We start from the raw sequence: 23,083 nt of genomic DNA, 5'->3' as shown, positions 1-23,083 counted from the left end.
TGTTTCCTAAGGAAAAATCGCGGGCATTGAGGCATTGAACACTAAAATCGCGTCCATTGACACTTTTAACATTGTTCCCTATGGGAAATCGCGGGCATCGCGGCCATCGCGTCGCACCCGTTTTTTAGTGCATGCGATGGCCGCGATGCCCGCGATAGGCGCCGTGCTAGGTAAAGAGTACCTATTCAGTGACAGTCACTGATTGTGTTTGCAATTATCTCTTATTTTTAGTGTATCAATTTATTTCTTTATGTATTGTTTTATTTGTGTGTTTTAATAAATTGTTATTCCTTATTCACCCTTGAGCGCCCCACGTTTTTCCTTGCTACACACGGCTTGACAGTTGTTGTTCGGATTCGGGTAGAAATAATTCCATACATACAAGGTGGATTTTTTGGTCTTTTGCCCTGGTATGAGAATGGGCTTTTTTTTATACCCAGGACAACAACTGTCTCCGCCAGTGCCTTTACACAAACAACATCATCCTCAACATCGTCATCATCCACATCCTTCTGTGTGCCAGCTTCACCAATATAATCCACATCCTCATCCAATTCCTCAGAAGCATCCTCAATAACCAGGTCAGCATCTTGACTGGGGATGCTCTTCCACACAATTGCAGAGGGAACGCAAATGGTGGAATGAACCTCCTCTTCAAATTGTTTCCCAAATCGGAAAATGGACAACAACTGTCACTCAGACAATGTACTGTAGTTGGACCTATTTGATCTAAACAATTTCACTGAATGTTTTTGTTCATTCTCCTAAATTTGTGAGCAAATTGCTTATTGGCATTTGCCCCATACAGTACCAGATTTTCAGTCCAACCAATCAACTAGTTGGATGGTTGGAGGAAAGTTGGTCTGATGTGTGGCTAGCATTAGCCTTTCCTTGCCACTGCGTGTGGTGAATGGCATTTGCCAATTTTATGTTTCTCCGCAGGTAACTTTAATTGTTTGTTTTATGGACCATTGTAAAATGACATTTCTGCTTTGATTTTACATTGCCTCTGGGCCTTTGACCATCGGCCTTGTCATGACTGGTGGTAGCAGCTTCAGCACTTCAATCTGGTTGCTGATCTCACATTTTTCCTCCTCCATCATCCTCCAAAAATGTGATTGTATTTTATTTATTACTTTTATTTAGGTTTTTTTAGACAGTCACTTGACACTGTAATACAGATTGGACACTTGATACAGCAGCCCCTGTGACACTGGCCACTGCACCCTGTTACAATGGACAATGCACCTTTCACACTGGACACAGCCCCTGTTACACTGGCCAATGCACCACGTACACTGGACACAGCTACTGTCACATTGGACACAGCTTCTGTCACACTGGACACAGCTCCTGTCACACTGGACACAGCTCCTGTCACATTGGACACAGCTCCTGTCACATTGGACACAGCCCTGTTCACTGGCCACTGCAGCCCCTGTACACTGGACTTGTGTACAGCAGCCCCTGCAGCCCTAATTGACACAGCAGCACCAAACAATAATACAGCAACCCCTAGCAGCACAACCACCCTCTTCCCTCTCCTATGCTGGAGTGAAGATGGCGTCGCATGCACGTGTGTTATATAGAATCCAGATCCCGCGAGAATCCGACGATCGAGAATGCAATGATGACATTTTGTCTCATTTTGGGTCCGGAATGACGCCGGAACTCCAGAGTCAGCTCGGATCCCGCCTCGGATCACATTGTTCGGGTGGGTTCGGATCTGAGAGAACCGGACCGCTCATCCCTAGTACATACCTGGTCTTACTTCATCTGCAACATAGTCACAAGTGTTGTCAATGAATATGCCATTGTTGCAGAAATTCCCTAAAGGGAGAGATACAAGCAGAAATAATTCAGTAAATATACCCTAAAAATCCATATGTATCTATCTATCTATCTACACAGTACATTATATAGGCTATACAGATGGAGCCTCTCTCATTGGAGAGGCTCCCTTTGCAGCTATTGCCATGCGATAGGTCCGGCGTACGCCAAGAATGGGGCACGCGCGCATAAGATGCTTGCGCACCCCATTCTACGCAATGGGGTGTGTGAGATGCTTGCGCGTCCCTGTCTCCGCCGTCCGCCAGCTTTTCCGATATGGAGAGCTTTGCGGAATGACAGAGTATGGCCCCATTTGTTCCAAGTTAATTTTTAAAATCCATAATTAATAATATCTGGTGCATTACTTCTTACAATACACTGTTTTCTATTAAAAACAAATGGGCTAATTCAGACCCGCTCGTATCTGGATGAATTTTTCCCCTTCCCCGATGTTTGGGGTTTATGCGCATGCGCATTTATACTCATGTGCAAACCAACCAAGGGAGCGAACGGCTTCGGCAAGTTTCACACTTGCTGGGCCGGGCCATTCGTTCTAGAGGGGGGGAGGGTGGGGGGCAGACACCTGGCTGGAGCAGGGCCCAGCGTTTTATGGACGTCCCATAAAAACTATGGGCATTGCTTATATAAGCAAAATCGAATACAAAAATAAACAAAATCGAACCATTTCTACACTACATAACGTGTTACACGTGTACTAAAACGTGTTACATAATGTGGTAGTACAATGTATTTGATGCAGATATTGGGGGTTATTCTGCTTGGTGCGGTGGGAACGTATGCCGTCGGATCGGGATTTTTTTTGTTCTGCGCATGCGTAGCTTTCGCAATGCGCAGGCGCGGCGACCTCACACCGCTCACGGACGGGTCTCTCTGTGCGAAAAAACCTGTCCGCAAGAGTACGGTCATTGTGGGCGGCATGGGAGCGTGTTTAGGGGAGCGGCTGGAATAATGGGGAAAACTGGGCGTAAATATGGGCGTACACGGGGGTGTGCACACAAAATGCACGGTGCCACAACCGCCTCGATCGGCGAACGCACCGTGCATTTTGGGCCAAAAACAGGCGGATGCCAAAGATACCTCCAGACCACCCCTAGAGATACCGTATGAGAGCGGACGCCTGGGTCTGCTAATTAACGCTGATTACTAGTCAAACACATACACCTGAATGTAATAAGCAATGCTGCAGGCTATGAAGTGAAAACCATTATTTCACTACCTGCAAGACACACACAGCCCTCAAACACATTGGAAGCTTATCTTTCTACACTTCTCTACATGTAAAGGTTGGTTTCATTTTAGGTAAGATTCATTTTAAGACCTGCTTATATATGGCAAGGTAGTTAGTTTATAACCATCTACACCCATTCAGTAAGTGTTTTTATATACTTTAAAAAGCAGGACACTCAATTCACAGAAGTCGACATGTGTCAACTTTTTCACTGTAACACAAACATACCAGGTTTTTATTATTAAAGACACATAAACCACGTCTAAGAGCAACAAGGATGTTTTTGGACTAAATTTCTACTTGCAATGTGGCGTACGCTCAGATATACGCAAGATGTCGGTGGGGGGTGCGGATGATACCCGTCCATATACAGTGGCGTACGTTCTGTTGTACGCCAGTTATCGGTGGCTAAGAGGGGATCCTTCCGTGTACGGTGGCGTACGCTCAAGTGTACGCCACTCCCCTTTGTCGGTGTTTGTGACCGTCCGTATGCGGATGTTTTGTGGGTGGACTTTCGCTCACCGTCCGCGTACGGGAAACGTACGGTGAAACGGACCGTACGTACATTTCACCGTACCAACCAGAATAAGGTCCATTATTCCCAGGTGGAATTATCTCCAGGAGAACTCATGAAACCTCAGATGTTTCCTGGACATTACGGGTGATCAGGTAAGTGTGACATACAGAGAATAATAGATTGATAAAGACAATTTAATGCTTTTAATTAACTTCATATATCAGCGTTAGAATGACTATTTTCCGGCATTCATTGCAGAATAAAAGGAATTCTGGAGAGACTGACCGTCAGTTCCAGCAGGAGGCGAGGTGTAGGTACTCAGGGGAACACCAGTTGTACTTGGAGTGGAGTCCTCTGTAGCTAATGTCATATTAGTGGTAAACAGGAGAGATGTGGACCCAGGATAGATGGCTGGGGAAGGAGCAGACAGGTTAGCCTCTGTTATCTCCACTGTATTCTGAGATATAACATCAGTAGGGCATTCAGTCATTTTACCGACAGTCACATGACTGACCACCATAGGCCAACAGTCAAAATACTGACACTTTTGAAATGCCAACATTCATTTTGACAACACGGTCAAAATGCCAACATGGGTATTTCGGAATTTATTCTTTAAAAACCGACTTGTTCTCACTTCACGATCCAAGTGGGCATAGAGTTAGATTCTGACAGTGTAGCATAACGAGGAACACTTATACAGTACATAGACACAGACACCCCAAAAAAATTCAAGTCAACTTTTTGACCTGTCGACATTGTAAATGTTGGCATTTTGATCATGTCGTAAGCATTTTGAATGTGACAGTATTTTGACTGTCGGCCAATTGTGGTCTGTATTGATTGCCTGTATTTTGGCTATAGGGAAATCATACCATACCCCATCAGTATTATATTCAGAAGTAGGATAATATCTATTGGATTACGTGGTATATGCAGCAATAATGTCAGATAGAGAGGTGTCAATAAAATATTTGGTACTTGTTTCGTTTCACGGCGGCAGAAGCAATATCGCATGCGATTTACTGCGTTTTTTGACCTGTTCATTACCCCACTATCCACTACGCATGGAGTTGATTTTATATAGTGTGGCAAGCGCAGCGAGCCACCGAGCCTGGAACGTGGCGAGAGTAGTGAGCCCCACGAGGGGACGCGGGTAACTTCACATGTATTCTGCGTCCCCTTGCGCAGAATCGCTGCGCTCGGCACGGAACACATGTGAAGTCATCCGCGTCCCCTCGCCACACTTCGGGCTTGGTGGCTCGCTGCGCTTGCCACACTGTATAAGATCATCTCCATGCTCAGTGGATAGTGGGGTAATGAACAGGTAAAAAAACGCATCAAATCGCATACGATATCTGTAAAAACATTAGGTATAAGGGTAGAGAACCTAATACCAGTGTCAGATATATTAGAGTTCGTAGTAAACTCAGTAGTAGTGCCAGCTATAGTGGAGTCAGTAGTAGTGTCAGATATAGTGGAGTCAGTAGTAGTGTCAGGTATTGTGGAGACAGAAGTAGTGTCAGATATAGTGGAGTCAGTAGTATACTCAGTAGTCGTACCAGTGATAGTAGAGTCAGTAGTAGTGTCAGATATAGTGGAGTCAGTAGTAATGTCAGATATAGTGGAATCAGTAGTACACTCAGTAGTAGTGTCAGATATAGTGGAATCAGTAGTACACTCAGTAGTAGTGTCAGATATAGTGGAGTCAGTAGTATACTCAGTAGTCGTACCAGTGATAGTAGAGTCAGTAGTAGTGTCAGATATAGCTGAGTCAGTAGTAGTGTCAGATATAGTGGAATCAGTAGTACACTCAGTAGTAGTAACAGATATATTGGAGTCAGTAGTAGTAACAGATATAGTGGAATCAGTAGTACACTCAGTAGTAGTGTCAGATATAGTGGAATCAGTAGTACACTCAGTAGTAGTAACAGATATATTGGAGTCAGTAGTAGTAACAGATATAGTGGAATCAGTAGTACACTCAGTAGTAGTGTCAGATATATTGGAGTCAGTAGTATACTCAGTAGCAATGTCAGGTATAGTGGGGTCAGTAGTATCCACAGTAGTAGTGTCAGATATAGTGGAGTCAGTAGTACACTCAGTAATAGTGTCAGAAATAGTGAAGTCAGTAGTAGTGTCAGATATAGTGGAGTCAGTAGTATTCTCAGTAGTAGTGTCTTATATATGGGAGTCAGTAGTATACTGAACAGTTTAATGCCAAAAATTGCAAAATCATGCACTTGGGTTGCAAAAATCCAAAGACTAAATATAGTATAAATGGCACTATAATGGAAACTACTGAGGAAGAGAGGGATCTAGGTGTCACTATTTCAGGGGACTTAAGGCAGGTAGGCAATGTAACAAAGCAATGAAGAAGGCAAGTCAGATGCTTGGTTGCTTAGGGAGAGGTATCAGCAGTAAAAAGAAAGAAGTAATAATGCCACTGTATAGGTCATTGGTACGACCTCACCTAGAGTATTGTGTTCAGTTCTGGAGGCCATATCTCCAGAAGGATATAAATACATTAGAGACTGTACAAAGATTAAACTAAAATGGTGCATGGCCTACATCACAAAACGTACCAGGAAAGACTAAAATATCTTAATATGTATACTTTAGAGCAGAGAAGGGAAAGGGGGGACATGATAGAAACTTTCACATATATCAAGGGTTGTAACAAGGTACAGATGGGAGACATTCTTCACAGGAAGAGGAGCAGCAGAACACGAGGACATGCACTGAAACTAGGGGGAGGAAGATTCAGGGGAAATGTGAGGAAGAATTTTTTCACAGAAAGAGTAGAGTGGAATAGCCTACCATCAGAGGTGGTAGAGGCAAATACAGTAGGACAATTTAAACATGCTTGATATAGGCATATTGATATCCTTACAAAAAAAAAAAAAGGATCAAATATGGTTTGAGTTAACATGTTTAAAAAAGGGGCAGACTAGATGGGCCAAGTGGTTCTTATTTGCCGTCAAATTCTAGGTTTCTATGTTTAGTAGTGACAGATATAGTGGAGTCAGTAGTACACTCAGTAGTAGTGTCAGGAATAGTGGAGTCACTAGTATACTCAGGAGTAATGTCATATATAGTGGAGTCAGTAATACAGTGGAGTCAGTAGTATACTCATTAGTAGTGTCAGATATGGTGGAGTCAGTAGTATACTCAGTAATAATGTCAGATATAGTGGAGTCAGTAATAATGTCAGATATAGTGGAATCAGTAGTAATGTCAGATATAGTGGTGTCAATAATGTCAGATATAGTGGAGTCAGTAATAATGTCAGATATAGTGGAGTCAGTAATAATAACAGATATAGTGGAGTCAGTAGTAATGTCAGATATAGTGGAGTCAGTAATAATGTCAGATATAGTGGAGTCAGTAGTAGTGTCAGATATAGTGGAGTCAGTAGTAATGTCAGATATAGTGGAGTCAGTAATAATGTCAGATATAGTGGAGTCAGTAATAATGTCAGATATAGTGGAGTCAGTAGTAGTGTCAGATATAGTGGAGTCAGTAATAATGTCAGATATAGTGGAATCAGTAGTAATGTCAGATATAGTGGTGTCAATAATGTCAGATATAGTGGAGTCAGTAATAATGTCAGATATAGTGGAGTCAGTAATAATAACAGATATAGTGGAGTCAGTAGTAATGTCAGATATAGTGGAGTCAGTAATAATGTCAGATATAGTGGAGTCAGTAGTAGTGTCAGATATAGTGGAGTCAGTAGTAATGTCAGATATAGTGGAGTCAGTAATAATGTCAGATATAGTGGAGTCAGTAGTAGTGTCAGATATAGTGGAGTCAATAATGTCAGATATAGTGGAGTCAGTAATAATGTCAGATATAGTGGAGTCAGTAATAATAACAGATATAGTGGAGTCAGTAGTAATGTCAGATATAGTGGAGTCAGTAATAATGTCAGATATAGTGGAGTCAGTAGTAGTGTCAGATATAGTGGAGTCAGTAGTAATGTCAGATATAGTGGAGTCAGTAATAATGTCAGATATAGTGGAGTCAGTAGTAGTGTCAGATATAGTGGAGTCAGTAGTAGTGTCAGATATAGTGGAGTCAGTAATAATGTCAGATATAGTGGAGTCAGTAGTAATGTCAGATATAGTGGAGTCAGTAGTAGTGTCAGATATAGTGGAGTCAGTAGTAGTGTCAGATATAGTGGAGTCAGTAGTAGTGTCAGATATAGTGGAGTCAGTAGTATACTCAGGAGCAGAGGCGTAACTAGAACCCTGTGGGCCCTGTAGCAAACTTTTGTAAGGGCCCCCCACCATTGTCAAGAAAGAGAGTCAAGGAGTTACAGATGCATTACTCATGGAGATTACTCATGGAGAGAAAAGGAGAGAGAGAGCGAGGGAGGGTGTCATTGAGAGAAAGGGGGAGAGACAGGGAGTGCGAGAGAAGGTTTTAGTGAGAGACTGAGTGAGCTGAAGGAAAGAAAGGGGAAGTGTGGGAAGAGAGGAGGGGAGGAGAGAGTGATGAGAAGTAGAGACTAGGGCAGAGAGATATAAAGAGAGAGGGGGAGAAAAAGTGGAGAGAAAGAGAAGGGCAGGTAAAAGAGAGAGGAGAGACAGCAGGTGAGAGAGGGGGAAGGGGACAGAGAGCAGGGGAGAAAACAGGAGAGAGAAAAGGGGATGGGGAGAGAGCAAAAAAGAAGAAAGAGACAGGGGCTCCTGAAGTGTGCGCTGGGTGTCCTGTGGGGAGGAAGTGAAGTGAGAGGGGAAAGAGCAAGGGGAGGCAGAGAGGATGGAGAGTAGGGGCTTGAAATGGTTGTGAAAGGCATATCTCCACCCTCTTACCAGCCATCAGTGCAGGATCTATCCGTATACTGGCACCAGCAGTGGCACTTCTCCTGTACATCCATAGCCGGCCACTGCTCTCCCGTGCACAGTGTCTTCTCTTGCTGTCGCTCTACTGTGCGCCTGTATGTGCCGCCTATCTCATGTGCCTTAGGTGTGCTGTGCGCAGGGGCTCCAGCCTCCTGCAAGCAGCTCAGGCAGCCAGCCTCTGATATACTGTGCGCAGGGACCAACGCCACCACACTAGACAGGGGTGCAGCAGTATATGGGGGAAAAACCCAAAAGAATGCAGGGGAAAGCCTGCTTGACCTTTGGGCCCCCCAAAGGCCCGGGCCCCATAGCAGCTGCACCCCCTGCACCCTGTGTAGTTATGCCACTGCTCAGGAGTAATGTCAGATATAGTGGAGTCCGTAGTATACTCAGTAGTAGTGTCAGATATAGTGCAGTCCGTAGTATAGTCTAGAGTAATGTCAGATATACCCTGTAGTGGATCAGTAGTACACTCAGGAGTAATGTCAGATATACCCTGTAGTGGAGTCAGTAGTACACTCAGGAGTAATGTCAGATGTAGTGGAGTCAGTAGTATACTCAGGAGTAATGTCAGATATCGTGGAGTCCGTGGTACACTCAGGAGTAATGTCAGATATAGTGGAGTCCGTGGTACACTCAGGAGTAATGTCAGATATAGTGGAGTCAGTAGTATACTCAGGAGTAATGTCAGATATAGTGGAGTCAGTAGTATACTCAGGAGTAATGTCAGATATAGTGGAGTCCGTAGTATACTCAGCAGTAGTGTCAGATATAGTGGAGTCCGTAGTATACTCAGTAGTAATGTCAGATATAGTGGAGTCCGTAGTATACTCGGGAGTAATGTCAGATATACCGTGTAGTGGAGTCAGTAGTACACTCAGGAGTAGTGTCAGATATAGTGGAGTCAGTAGTATACTCAGGAGTATACCCAGACATGGTGTTTTTCAGTGATTTTGACTTTTTTTTCTCGAAAATGTCGACACAGTCAAAATGGACACTGAAACGTAGCACCGTGTCCCCTCGCATGGCTCTCTACGCTCGCCATGCTTCGGGCACTGTGCCTCTCTACGCTCGGCATACTATTTTATTCTCGCTTCAAGCGCTAGTGGATGGTAGGGCATGAAATACTGTATGTCAAAAACCCCATGTTGACCTTTAGATTGTCAACCTAATGCATATGTCGACCTAAAACCATGTCGACCTAATGCATTTGTCGACCTAAAGACCTGTCAACCTAAAACCATGTTGACATAAAAACATGTCGACCTATGTGCATGTCGACCAACTGGTGTCAACCCAGTGTTTGGTGACCATCATTGTGTCGACCAATCGTCTGTATCCCCTTGCCAGATATAGTGGAGTCAGTGGTATACTCAGAAGTAATATCAGATATAAGGTATTCTGTATTATGTGTAGGTTTTATGTGTTTGGGTGAAATATGGTCTCTGTTGTTTCAGGCATACCTGTAGTTGTAGTGCTGGATGCCGTGGCTAACGAACAGGGGCGGATTGGGGACTAAAAGTGGCCCTGTAAATTTCTTGGAAGTGGCCTAATGTAGGCAGCAACAAAATCAAAAATAGGTGGAGCCAGCAGTAGGTGGCATTACTACATCACTATACTAAAGGTGCCCAAACACGTTACAATTATTGTATACAATATCGCATCTCATCGAATCTCGGTTTTGCGATGAGATCAGATGAGATGAGATCTAGTACAAAACCTATGTGCTGCAGATACTTTTTGTACTAGATCTCATCTCATCTTATCTCAAAACTGAGATTCGATGAGATGCGATATTGTATACAATATTGTATACAATAATTGTAACGTGTATGGGCACCTTTAGACATCGGAACAGACAAGTGTCTGGAACTAAACAGCACATATGGCAGCACCCCTTGACTGATTAGGAACACTTAACAGCACTCTTGCAGTTAGAAAAAAAAAATATATATTTAAAAAAAACAAAAAAAACAAACTCCCCTGGACTGATATGGCACACATGGCGGTGCCCCTGGACTGATACCAGAGGCGTAACTAGACATTCATAGGCCCCATAGCAAAAGTTTGTATGGGGCCCCTATTTAGCCACTGTTGGTAATAAATTAATATAGCACATATACCTACATATGTAAAGATGGGCCCCCTTCAGCTCTGGGCCCCATAGCAGTTGCACCCCTTGCACCCATGGTAGTTACGCCTTTGGATATAAGTTAGGGGGGACATTTACTAAAGGAAATTTGTAAAAAATAGGTGTATTTGTATTTAGAAATACACTTATTTTTGACATTTACTATCCCGAAAATACGGCAATTCGTATTCGTATTGATGTGCTATCAATACGAATACGAATTGCCGTATTTTCGGGATAGTAAATGTCAAAAATAAGTGTATTTCTAAATACAAATACACCTATTTTTTACAAATTTCCTTTAGTAAATTTCCCCCAAGGTATTCTGTATTATGTGCAGGTTTTATGTGTTTGGGTGAAATATGGTCTCTTTTGTTTCAGGCATACCTGTAGTTGTAGTGCTGGATGCCGTTGCTAACGAAGTTGGCTTGCTTGTAGTAGTTGGGGCTGTTGAAGAAAATTAGGTTTGCATTAATTGACACTAGATAATGGGGGAAATTTACTAAGATAAATTTGTGAAATAAAATCGTATTTGCATAGGAAAATACAATTTTTTAAGCGTATTCGTATTTTTGCCACTTACTATGTCAAAAATACGAATTTTCGTATTCATATTGATGGGACATTAGTATTTGTATTTACAAGTACGAATGATTACACCATCGATTGAATACGACAGAAATCACCATTCAAAAGAACGGTGGATCCTGATTTACTAAGCGGCCATATTGCAAATACAGCCGCTAATTGGCGTGAAACGACCGCGAGAGGCTGGCCAAATACGGCAGGAAAATACACTTTATTTTCCTGTCGTATTTGGCTTTAGCCTGTACGGTACAGTCAGATCCGTGCAGGCTTCAGTGTTAAAATAAAATAGAAAAATAAATAAATTAAAAAAAACGGCGTGGTGTCCCCCCCCACAGCCGTAACCAGCTCCAGCCAGAAAGAGCCGGGGCTGGTAATAAAAAATCAGGAAAACTGGCAAATTGGGGTTCACCGATTTTTTACAACCAGCCCCAGGCTCCATGGCCGGAGCTGGTTCCCAAAATATGGGGACAAAATGAGTAGGGGCACCCCGTATTTTAAGAACCAGCCCCTAGGCCAAACCAGCCAGCAGGGTAATGTCACAGCCGGAGGACACTTATTAGATAAGTTCCCACCGCCAAAACAATAACCTTACTGACCAGTCAGCCTGGCCAGGGGTCCCGGGGGAGTGGGGACCCCCAATAAAGGGGTCCCCCCCTCCAGGGCTTACCTAACCAGGCTGAAGCCTGGTGCTGTCCCCGGTGACCCTGGAGCGGTGGTCACCGGACTGATTCAGAGTAAATGAAAGAATTAACTATTGTTTAATACTGTGGAACTATGAGGCCCAGCAAGCCTCCCCCGCAAGCTGGGACTTGGAGAACCACAAGTCCCAGCATGTGGGGCATTAAAGGGCTGGCACTTGTAATTCCACAGTATTAAAAATAGTAAAATAAACACACACTGACACCTGAAAAATAAAACTTTAATACATCCAAAGCCCACACATACTGATACTTACCTATCTTGAGCCCGTCGGTAGGTCCCTGGGTCCGGTGCTCCTGGGTCCAGGCCTCCATGGTCCAGGTCCGGGGTCCGGTGCTCCAGGGTCCGGGGCTCCATGGTCTTGGTTCCTGGCTCCAGGGCTGCAGAGTCCGGGGTCCAGGATCCAAAGAAATCCATAGGGGTACCAGTGGAAGAAAATCCAACTCACCAAGCTCATACGGCGAAGATCTGTCCTCTCCTGTCCGACGTAGTCCTGGTCTTCAGAAAATAACAAAGACCGGACTGTTCCGGCATGTACCCGAGACGGACTGAGGAGAGACGCAGAGATGTTTCAACTTCCGTGCCTCTCCTCCGAATGATTCTATTGGCCGCCTAGCGGCCAATCAGGAGCTGAGAAAATCTTTATGCACGGTGCCTCTCTACGCTCGGCACACAATTTTATTCTCCCTCCACGCCCTAGTGGATGGTAGGGTATTAAATACCGCCTGTTGGCACATGTCGGCTCAAAAAACAGACAAAAACCCCACACACATGAAAAATAAAACTTTAATACATCCAAAGCCCACACATACTGATACTTACCTATCTTGAACCCGTCGGTAGGTACCTGGGTGCGGTGTTCCTGGGTCCGGACCTCCATGGTCCAGGTTCGGTGCTCCAGGGTCCAAGGTCCGGAGCCTTGGTTCCTGGGTCCGGGGCTGAAGAGTCCGGGGCCTTGGTTCCAGGGTCCGGGGCTGCAGAGTCCGGGGTCCAGGATCCGAAGAAATCCATAGGGGTACCTGTGGAAGAAAATCCAACTCACCAAGCTCATCCGGCGAAGATCTGTCCTCTTCTGTCCGACGTAGTCCTAGTCTTCAGAAAATAACAAAGACCGGACTATTCCGGCCGGTACTCGAGACGGACTAAGGAGAGACGCAGAGATGTTTCATCTTCCGCGCCTCTCCTCCGAATGATTCTATTGGCCGCCTAGTGGCCAATCAGGGGCCGAGAAAATCTTTATGCATGGTGCCTCTCTACGCTCGGCATACAATTTTATTCTCCCTCCACGCCCTAGTGGATGGTAGGGTATTAAATACTGCCTGTCGGCACATGTCGCAGTCAAAAACCCCATGTTGACCTTTTAATTGTCGATCTAACCCATGTCGACCTAATGGATATGTCGACCTAAAACAATGTTGACCTAACCCATGTAGACCTAATGCATTTGTCGACCTAAAGACCTGTCGACCTAAAACTATGTTGACCTAAAAACATGAGGACCTATGTGCATGTCGATCAACTGGTGTCAACCCAGTGCTTGGCGACCATCATTGTGTGGACCAATTGTATGTATCCCCTTGCCAGATATAGTGGAGTCAGTGGTATACGCAGAAGTAATATCAGATATAAGGTATTCTGTATTATGTGTAGGTTTTATGTGTTTGGGTGAAATATGGTCTCTGTTGTTTCAGGCATACCTGTAGTTGTAGTGCTGGATGCTGTGGTTAACGAAGTTTGCTTGCTGGTAGTAGTTGTGGCTGTTGAAGAAAATTAGGTTTGCATTAGTTAACACTAGATAATGGGGGAAATTTACTAAGATAAATTCGTGAAATAAAATCGTATTTGCATACGAAAATACGTTTTTTGGGGCGTATTCGCATTTTTGCCACTTACTATGTCAAAAATTTGAATTTTCGTATTCGTATTGATGGGACATTAGTATTTGTATTTACAAGTACGAATGATTACACCATCGATTGAATACAACAGAAATCACCATTCAAAAGAATGGTGGTTCCTGATTTACTAAGCGGCCATATTGCAAATACGACCGCTAATTGGCGTGAAACGACCGCGAATGGCCAGCCAAATACGGCAGGAAAATACACTTTATTTTCCTGTCGTATTTGGCTTTAGCCTGCATGGTTCAGTTAGATCCGTGCAGGCTTCAGTGTTAAAAAAAATAGAAAAATAAATAAATTAAAAAAACGGCGTGGTGTCCCCCCCCACAGGCTCCATGGCCGGGACTGGTTCCCAAAATACGGGGGACAAAATGAGTAGGGGTCCTCCGTATTTTAAGAACCAGCCCCAGGCCAAACCAGCCAGCAGGGTAATGTCACAGCCGCGGGACACTTATTAGATTAGATCCAAAACATTAACCCTACTGACCAGTCAGCCTGGCCAGGGGTCCCGGGGGAGTGGGGACCCCCCAATAAAGGGGTCTCCCCCCTCCAGGACTTACCTAACCAGGCTGAAGCCTGGTGCTGTCCCCAGTGACCCTGGAGCGGTGGTCACCGGGCTGATTCAGTGTAAATAAAGAATTAACTATTGTTTAATACTGTGGAACTATGAGGCCCAGCAAGCCTTGGAGAACCACAAGTCCCAGCATGCAGGGCATTAATGGGCCCGCTGGCACTTGTAGTTCCACAGGTCTTAAAATAGTAAAATAAACACACACACACTCACACACACATGAAAAATAAAACTAATGCATCCAAAGCCCACACATACTGATACTTACCTATCTTGAGCCCATCGGTAGGTCCCTGGGTCTGGTGCTCCAGGGTCCAGTGCCTTGGTTCCAGGGTCCGGGGCTGGTCCGGGGCTCCAGGGCTGCAGAGTCTGGGGTCCAGGATCCGAAGAAATACCCAGGGCCGTTTCTAGACAATTTAGCTCCCAGGGCAAAGAAATAAAAATGTGCATCCCCCCCCCCCCCCCCCCAAATTTTTTTTTTTACAAAACATAAAATAGAAGAAATTGCGCGCGCCAGCGAAATAGGGGGCGTGGTTTATTTTAAAAGGGGTGTGGCTTACTATAAGGGGCGTAGTCTAGCAGGAAAACAATAACCTTACAACTCACTTTTGCAACCTGCATGTCCAGACATTGGTTACCGCAGGAATTGTCATTGTCCCCCCGCACTTAAGTTGGCGGGCTGAAGGCCACACAGTGACTTAAAAATATAAAGGCCCACACAGTAACCTAGTACACCTCACAGATCAAGACCAAACAATGACAGGCTACTTAAATCATTATACACTATTTATCCGTGATGCCAATTACACATTACGCCGCACACTGTGATGACAATTACACATTACGCTGCACACTGTGATGACAATTACACATTACGCTGCACACTGTGATGACAATTACACATTACGCCGCACACTGTGATGACAATTACACATTACGCCGCACACTGTGATGACAATTACACATTATGTCGCACACTGTGATGACAATTACATATTACGCCGCACACCATGATGGCAATTACACAATACTCCCCACAACGTAATGCCTATTACACATTATGCCCCATGCGCCGCTGCCGCACAACTGATGCCGTTTACTAATATGCCACCACAGTGCCAGATATGCTCCACAGTGCCACACATATATGCCCCCATAGTGCCAGATATGCCCCCACAGTGCCATACATATATGCCCTCACAGTGGGAGATATGCCCCCACAGTGCCACACATATGCCCCCACAGTGCCAAACATATACGACCAGACAGTGACAGCTATGCCCCCACAGTGCCACACATATATGCTCCCACAGTGACAGCTATGCCACCACAGTGCCACACATATATGCCCCCACAGTGGCAGATATGCCCCCACAGTGCCACACATATATGCCCCCACAGTGACAGCTATGCCACCACAGTGCCACACATATATGCCCCCACAGTGCCAAATATGCCCCCACAGTGCAGTGCCAAATATGCCCCCACAGTGCCAAATATGCCCCCACAGTGCCATACATATATGCCCCCACAGTGACAGCTATGCCCCCACAGTGCCACACATATATGCCCCCACAGTGCCAAATATGCCCCCACAGTGACAGATATGCCCCTACAGTGCCACACATATGCCCCCACAGTGCCACACATATGCCCCCAGTGCAACACATATGCCCCCACAGTGCCACACATATGCCCCCAGTGCCACACATATGCCCCCACAGTGCCACACATATGCCCCCACAGTGCCACACATATGCCCCCACAGTGTCACACATATGCCCACACAGTGCCACATATATGCCCACACAGTGCCACATATATGCCCACACAGTGCCACACATATGCCCCCCTCAGTGCCAAACCTATATGCCCCCACATTGCCAGAATGTTATATCCCAGCAGCAGCACAACTCACCGTTGTTGCTGCTGGGGAGAGCAGAGTCTGGGTCTCAGAGTCTGGGTCTCCGAGTGCCCCTTCTGTGCCCCCGCCGCCGCTGCTCTTGCTGCTTCCCAGGGGAGGGGAGGGGAGCGCATAGCGCCTCTCCTTCCCCTTCACTATGTCCCGACCTGAGCCAATCATACCTTGCGGGCTGGCTCCTGATTGGCTGCCGGCCCGCAAGCTGATTGGCTAACAGCCCAGTGACACAGCCAGGGGCAGATGAGACGCGCTATGCCAAACAGAATCTGTGGCTGGGGCGGCGGACGGGGAGAGGTGGAGGAAGGGGGGGCAGCGCGTGGGGGAAGCTGCCGGGTGCCCAGGCTGTTCAACAGAGGCGAACAAGCCGTGCGGCGCCCCGGGCGGCTGCATGGCTTGTCCGCCTCTAGAAACGGCCCTGGGGGTACCTGTGGAAGAAAATCCAACTCACCGAGCTCATCCGACGAAGATCTGTCCTCTTCTGTCCGACGTAGTCCTGGTCTTCAGAAAAAAACAAAGACCGGACTGTGCCGGCCGGTACCTGAGACTGACTGAGGAGTGACGCAGAGATGTTTCATCTTCCGCGCCTCTCCTCCGAATGATTCTATTGGCCGCCTAGCGGCCAATCAGGAGCCGAGAAAATCTTTATGCACGGTGCCTCTCTACGCTCTGCATACTATTTTATTCTCCCTCCACGCCCTAGTGGATGGTAGGACATGATATACCGCCTGTCGACACATGTCGGCTCAAAAAACAGTCAACAACCCCATGTTGACCTTTTAACTGTCGACCTAACCCATGTCTACCTAATGCATATGTCGACCTAAAACAATGTCGACATAACCCATGTAGACCTAATGCATTTGTAGACCTAAAGACCTGTCGACCTAAAACCATGTTGACCTAAAAACATGTCGACCTATGTGCATGTCGATCAACTGGTGTCAACCCAGTGCTTAGCGACCATCATTGTGTGGACCAATCATCTGTATCCCCTGGCCAGATATAGTGGAGTCAGTGGTATATGCAGAAGTAATATCAGATATAAGGTATTCTGTATTATGTGTAGGTTTTATGTGTTTGGGTGAAATATGGTCTCTGTTGTTTCAGGCATACCTGTAGTTGTAGTGCTGGATGCCGTTGCTAACGAAGTTGGCTTGCTTGTAGTAGTTGTGGCTGTTGAAGAAAATTAGGTTTGCATTAATTAACACTAGATAATGGGGGAAATTTACTAAGATAAATTCGTGAATTAAAATCGTATTTGCATACGAAAATACGATTTTTTGGGGCGTATTCGTATTTTTGCCACTTACTATGCCAAAAATACGAATTTTCATATTCGTATTGATGGGACATTAGTATTTGTATTTACAAGTACGAATGATTACGCCATCGATTGAATACGACAGAAATCACCATTCAAAAGAACGGTGGTTCCTGATTTACTAAGCGGCCATATTGCAAATACGGCCGCTAATTGGCGTGAAACGTCCGAGAATGGCCGGCCAAATACGGCAGGAAAATACACTTTATTTTCCTGTCGTATTTGGCTTTAGCCTGCACGGATCAGTCAGATCCGTGCAGGCTTCAGTGGTAAAAAAATAGAAAAATAAATAAAAAAAACGACATGAGGTCCCCCCCACGGCAGTAACCAGCACCAGGCAGAATGAGCCGGGACTGGTAATAAAAAAATCAGGAAACCCGGCAAATAGGGGTTCCCCGATTTTTTACCACCAGCCCCAGGCTCCATGGCCAGGACTGGTTCCCAAAATACGGGGGACAAAATGAATAGGGTCCCCCGTATTTTAAGAACCAGCCCCAGGCCAAACCAGCCAGCAGGGTAATGTCACAGCTGTGGGACACCTATTAGATTAGATCCCGCGGCCAAAACATTAACCCTACTGACCAGTCAGCCTGGCCAGGGGTCCCGGGGGAGTGGGGACGCCCCAATAAAGGGGTCTCCTCCCTCCAGGCCTTACCTAACCAGGCTGAAGCCTGGTGCTGTCCCCAGTGACCCTGGAGCGGTGGTCACCGGGCTGATTCAGTGTAAAAGAAAAAATTAACTATTGTTTAATACTGTGGGACTATGAGGCCCAGCAAGCCTTGGAGAACCACAAGTCCCAGCATGCAGGGCATTAATGGGCCCGCTGGCACTTGTAGTTCCACAGGTCTTAAAAATAGTAAAATAAACACACACACTCACACACACATGAAAATAAAAATGTAATGCATCAAAGCCCACACATACTGATACTTACCTATCTTCAGCCCAGTCGGTAGGTCCCTGGGTCCGGTGCTCCTGGGTCCAGGCCTCCATGGTCCAGGTCCGTGGTCCGATGCTCCAGGCTCCAGTGCCTTGGTTCCAGGGTCAGGGGCTCCAGGGCTGCAGAGTCCGGGGTCCAGGATCCGAAAAAATCCATAGGGGTACCTGTGGAAGAACATCCAACTCACCGAGCTCATCCGGCGAAGATCTGTCCTCTTCTGTCCGACGTAGTCCTGGTCTTCAGAAAATAACAAAGACCGGACTGTTCCGGCCGGTACCCGAGACGGACTGTGGAGAGACGCAGAGATGTTTCATCTTCCGCGCCTCTCCTCCGAATGATTCTATTGGCCGCCTAGCGGCCAATCAGGACCCGAGAAAATCTTTATGCATGGTGCCTCTCTACGCTCGGCACACAATTTTATTCTCCCTCCACGCCCTAGTGGATGGTAGGGTATTAAATACTGCCTGTTGGCACATGTCGGCTCAAAAAACAGACAAAAACCCCACACACATGAAAAATAAAACTTTAATACATCCAAAGCCCACACATACTGATACATACCTATCTTGAACAAGTCGGTAGGTACCTGGGTGCGGTTCTCCTTGGTCCGGACCTCCATGGTCCAGGTTCGGTGCTCCAGGATCCGGGGCTCCAGGGTCCGGGGCTCCAGGGTCCAAGGTCCGTAACCTTGGTTCCTGGGTCCGGGGCTGCAGAGTCCGGGGTCCAGGATCCGAAGAAATCCATAGGGGTACCTGTGGAAGAAAATCCAACTCACCAAGCTCATCCGGCGAAGATCTGTCCTCTTCTGTCCGACGTAGTCCTAGTCTTCAGAAAATAACAAAGACCGGACTATTCCGGCCGGTACTCGAGACGGACTGAGGAGAGACGCAGAGATGTTTCATATTCCGCGCCTCTCCTCCGAATGATTCTCTTGGCCGCCTAGTGGCCAATCAGCAGCTGAGAAAATCTTTATGCATGGTGCCTCTCTACGCTCGACTTACTATTTTATTCTCCCTCCACGCCCTAGTGGATGGTAGGGTATTAAATACTGCCTGTCGGCACATGTCGGCTCAAAAAACAGTCAAAAACCCCATGTTGACCTTTTAATTGTCGATCTAACCCATATCGACCTAATGGATAAGTCGACTTAAAACAATGTCGACCTAACCCATGTCGACCTAATGCATTTGTCGGCCTAAAGACCTGTCGACCTAAAACCATGTTGGTCTAAAAACATGTCGACCTATGTGCATGTCGATCAACTAGTGTCAACCCAGTGCTTGGCGACCATCATTGTGTTGACCAATCTTCTGTATCCCCTTGCCAGATATAGTGGTTTCAGTGGTATACTCAGAAGTAATATCAGATATAAGGTATTCTGTATTATGTGTAGGTTTTATGTGTTTGGGTGAAATATGGTCTCTGTTGTTTCAGGCATACCTGTAGTTGTAGTGCTGGATGCTGTGGCTAACGAAGTTGGCTTGCTTGTAGTAGTTGGGGCTGTTGAAGAAAATTAGGTTTGCATTAATTGACACTAGATAATGGGGAAATTTACTAAGATAAATTCGTGAAATAAAATCGCATGTGCATACGAAAATACAATTTTTTTGGCGTATTCGTATTTTTTGGCACTTACTATGCCAAAAATATGAATTTTCGTATTGATGGGACATTCGTATTTGTATTTACAAATATGAATGATTATGCCATCGATTGAATACGACAGTAATCACCATTCAAAAGAACGGTGGCTCCTGATTTACTAAGCGGCCATATTGCAAATACGGCCGCTAATTGGCGTGAAACGACTGCGAATGGCCGGCCAAATACGGCAGGAAAATACACTTTATTTTCCTGTCGTATTTGGCTTGAGCCTGCATGGATCAGTCAGATCCGTGCAGGCTTCAGTGTTAGAAAAAATAGAAAATTAAATAAATTAAAAAAACAGCATGGGGTCCCCCCCACAGCCGTAACCAGCGCCAGGCAGAGAGAGCCGTGGCTGGTAATAAAAAATCAGGAAACCCAGCAAATAGGGGTTCCCCGATTTTTTACAACCAGCCCCAGGCACCATGGCCGGAGCTGGTTCCCAAAATATGGGGGACAAAATGAGTCGGGGTCCCCCGTATTTTAAGAATCAGCCCCAGGCCAAACCAGCCAGCAGGGTAATGTCACAGCCGGGGGACACTTATTAGATAAGTTCCCGCAACCAAAACGTTAAAGGGGTCCCGGGGACCCCCCAATAAAGGGGTCCCCCCATCCAGGACTTACCTGACCAGACTGAAGCCTGGTGCTGTCCCCGGTGACCCTGGAGCGGTGGTCACCGGACTGATTCAGTGTAAATGAAATAATTAACTATTGTTTAATACTGTGGAACTATGAGGCCCAGCAAGCCTCCCCCGCAAGCTGGGACTTGGAGAACCACAAGTCCCAGCATGCGGGGCATTAAAGGGCCCGCTGGCACTTGTAGTTCCACAGTATTAAAAATAGTAAAATAAACACACACAGACACATGAAAAATAAAACTTTCATACATCCAAAGCCCACACATACTGATACTTACCTATCTTGAGCCTGTCAGTAGGTACCTGGGTCCGGTGCTCCTGGGTACGGGCCTCCATGGTCCAGGTCCGGTGCTCCAGTGTCCGGGGCTCCAGGATCCAGGGCTCCAGGGTCCAAGGCCTTGGTTCCTGGGTCCGGGGCTGAAGAGTCCGGAGCCTTGGTTCCAGGGTCCGGGGCTGGTCCGGGGCTCCAGGGCTGCAGAGTCCGGGGTCCAGGATCCATAGGGGTACCTGTGGAAGAAAATCCAACTCACCAAGCTCATCTGGCGAAGATCTGTCCTCTTCTGTCCGACGTAGTCCTGGTCTTCAGAAAATAACAAAGACCGGACTGTTCCGGCCGGTACCCGAGACGGACTGAGGAGAGACGCAGAGATGTTTCATCTTCCGCGCCTCTCCTCCAAATGATTCTATTGACCGCCTAGCGGCCAATCAGGGGCCGAGAAAATCTTTATGCACGGTGCCTCTCTACGCTCGGCATACTATTTTATTCTCCCTCCACGCCCTAGTAGATGGTAGGGCATGAAATACCGCCTGTCGGCACATGTTGGCTCTAAAAACAGTCAAAAACCACATGTTGACCTTTTATCTGTCGACCTAACCCATGTCAACCTAATGCATATGTCGACCTAAAACAATGTCGACCTAACCCATGTCGACCTAATGCATTTGTCGACCTAAAGACCTGTCGACCTGAGACCATGTTGACCTAAAAACATGTCGACCTATGTGCATGTCGATCAACTGGTGTCAACCCAGTGCTTGGCGACCATCATTGTGTCGACCAATCGTCTGTATCCCCTTGCCAGATATAGTGGAGTCAGTGGTATACGCATAAGTAATATCAGATATAAGGTATTCTGTATTATGTGTAGGTTTTATGTGTTTGGGTGAAATATGGTCTCTGTTGTTTCAGGCATACCTGTAGTTGTAGTGCTGGATGCCGTTGCTAACGAAGTTGGCTTGCTTGTAGTAGTTGGGGCTGTTGAAGAAAATTAGGTTTACATTAATTGACACTAGATAATGGGGGAAATTCACTAAGATAAATTCATGAAATAAAATCGTATTTGCATAGGAAAATACGATTTTTTTGGGCGTATTCGTATTTTTGTCACTTATTATGTCAAAAATACGAATTTTCGTATTCGTATTGATGGGACATTAGTATTTGTATTTACAAGTACGAATGATTACACCATCGATTGAATACGACAGAAATCACCATTCAAAAGAATGGTGGTTCCTGATTTACGAAGCGGCCATATTGCAAATACGGCCGCTAATTGGCGTGAAACGAACGAGAATGGCCAGTCAAATACGGCAGGAAAATACACTTTATTTTCCTGTCGTATTTTGCTTTAGCCTGCATGGTTCAGTCAGATCCGTGCAGGCTTCAGTGTTAAAAAAAAATAGAAAAATAAATAAATTTAAAAAAACGGCGTGGTGTCCCCCCCACAGCCGTAACCAGAGCCAGCCAGAAAGAGCCGTGGCTGGTAATAAAAAATCAGGAAACCTGACAAATTTGGGTTCCCCGATTTTTTACAACCAGCCCCAGGCTCCATGGCCGGAGCTGGTTCCCAAAATACGGGGGACAAAATGAGTAGGGGTACCCCGTATTTTAAGAACCAGCCCCAGGCCAAACCAGCCAGCAGGGTAATGTTACAGCCGGAGGACACCTATTAGATAAGTTCCCACCACCAAAACAATAACCCTACTGACCAGTCAGCCTGGCCAGGGGTCCCGGGGGAGTGGGGACCCCCCAATAAAGGGGTCCCCCCCTCCAGGATTTACCTAACCAGGCTGAAGCCTGGTGCTGTCCCCGGTGACCCTGGAGCGGTGGTCACCGGACTGATTCAGTGTAAATGAAAAAATGAACTATTGTTTAATACTGTGGAACTATGAGGCCCAGCAAGCCTCCCCCGCAAGCTGGGACTTGGAGAACCACAAGTCCCAGCATGCGGGGCATTAAAGGGCCCGCTGGCACTTGTAGTTCCACAGTATTAAAAATAG

At 46.0% G+C, this 23,083-nt stretch overlaps 1 protein-coding gene across 18 annotated transcripts in view; it reads right to left on the bottom strand.

The window, feature by feature from the left end:
* The window catches only part of LOC146075814 (uncharacterized), a 122,893-nt gene that overhangs the window by 39,371 nt on the left and 60,439 nt on the right, over positions 1–23,083 (bottom strand). For 3 of the 18 annotated variants that reach the window (XM_083185432.1, XM_083185434.1, XM_083185438.1), the window contains 7 exons: positions 21,996–22,055; positions 19,959–20,018; positions 17,371–17,430; positions 13,562–13,621; positions 10,965–11,024; positions 3,882–4,007; positions 1,762–1,830 (listed from right to left, as the gene is read on the bottom strand). In XM_083185432.1, the coding sequence (XP_083041558.1) occupies positions 1,762–1,830; positions 3,882–4,007; positions 10,965–11,024; positions 13,562–13,621; positions 17,371–17,430; positions 19,959–20,018; positions 21,996–22,055 (495 nt within the window). The remainder of the gene's footprint in view (positions 1–1,761; positions 1,831–3,881; positions 4,008–10,964; positions 11,025–13,561; positions 13,622–17,370; positions 17,431–19,958; positions 20,019–21,995; positions 22,056–23,083) is intronic. The other 15 variants (XM_083185433.1, XM_083185437.1, XM_083185442.1 and 12 more) reach the window with 11 other exon arrangements.

This window comes from Crinia signifera, chromosome 4, assembly GCF_055691185.1.
Source record: "Crinia signifera chromosome 4, ASM5569118v1, whole genome shotgun sequence".
Classification (NCBI taxonomy): Eukaryota; Metazoa; Chordata; class Amphibia; order Anura; family Myobatrachidae; genus Crinia; species Crinia signifera.
This window is presented reverse-complemented; position numbering and strand designations above follow the sequence as displayed.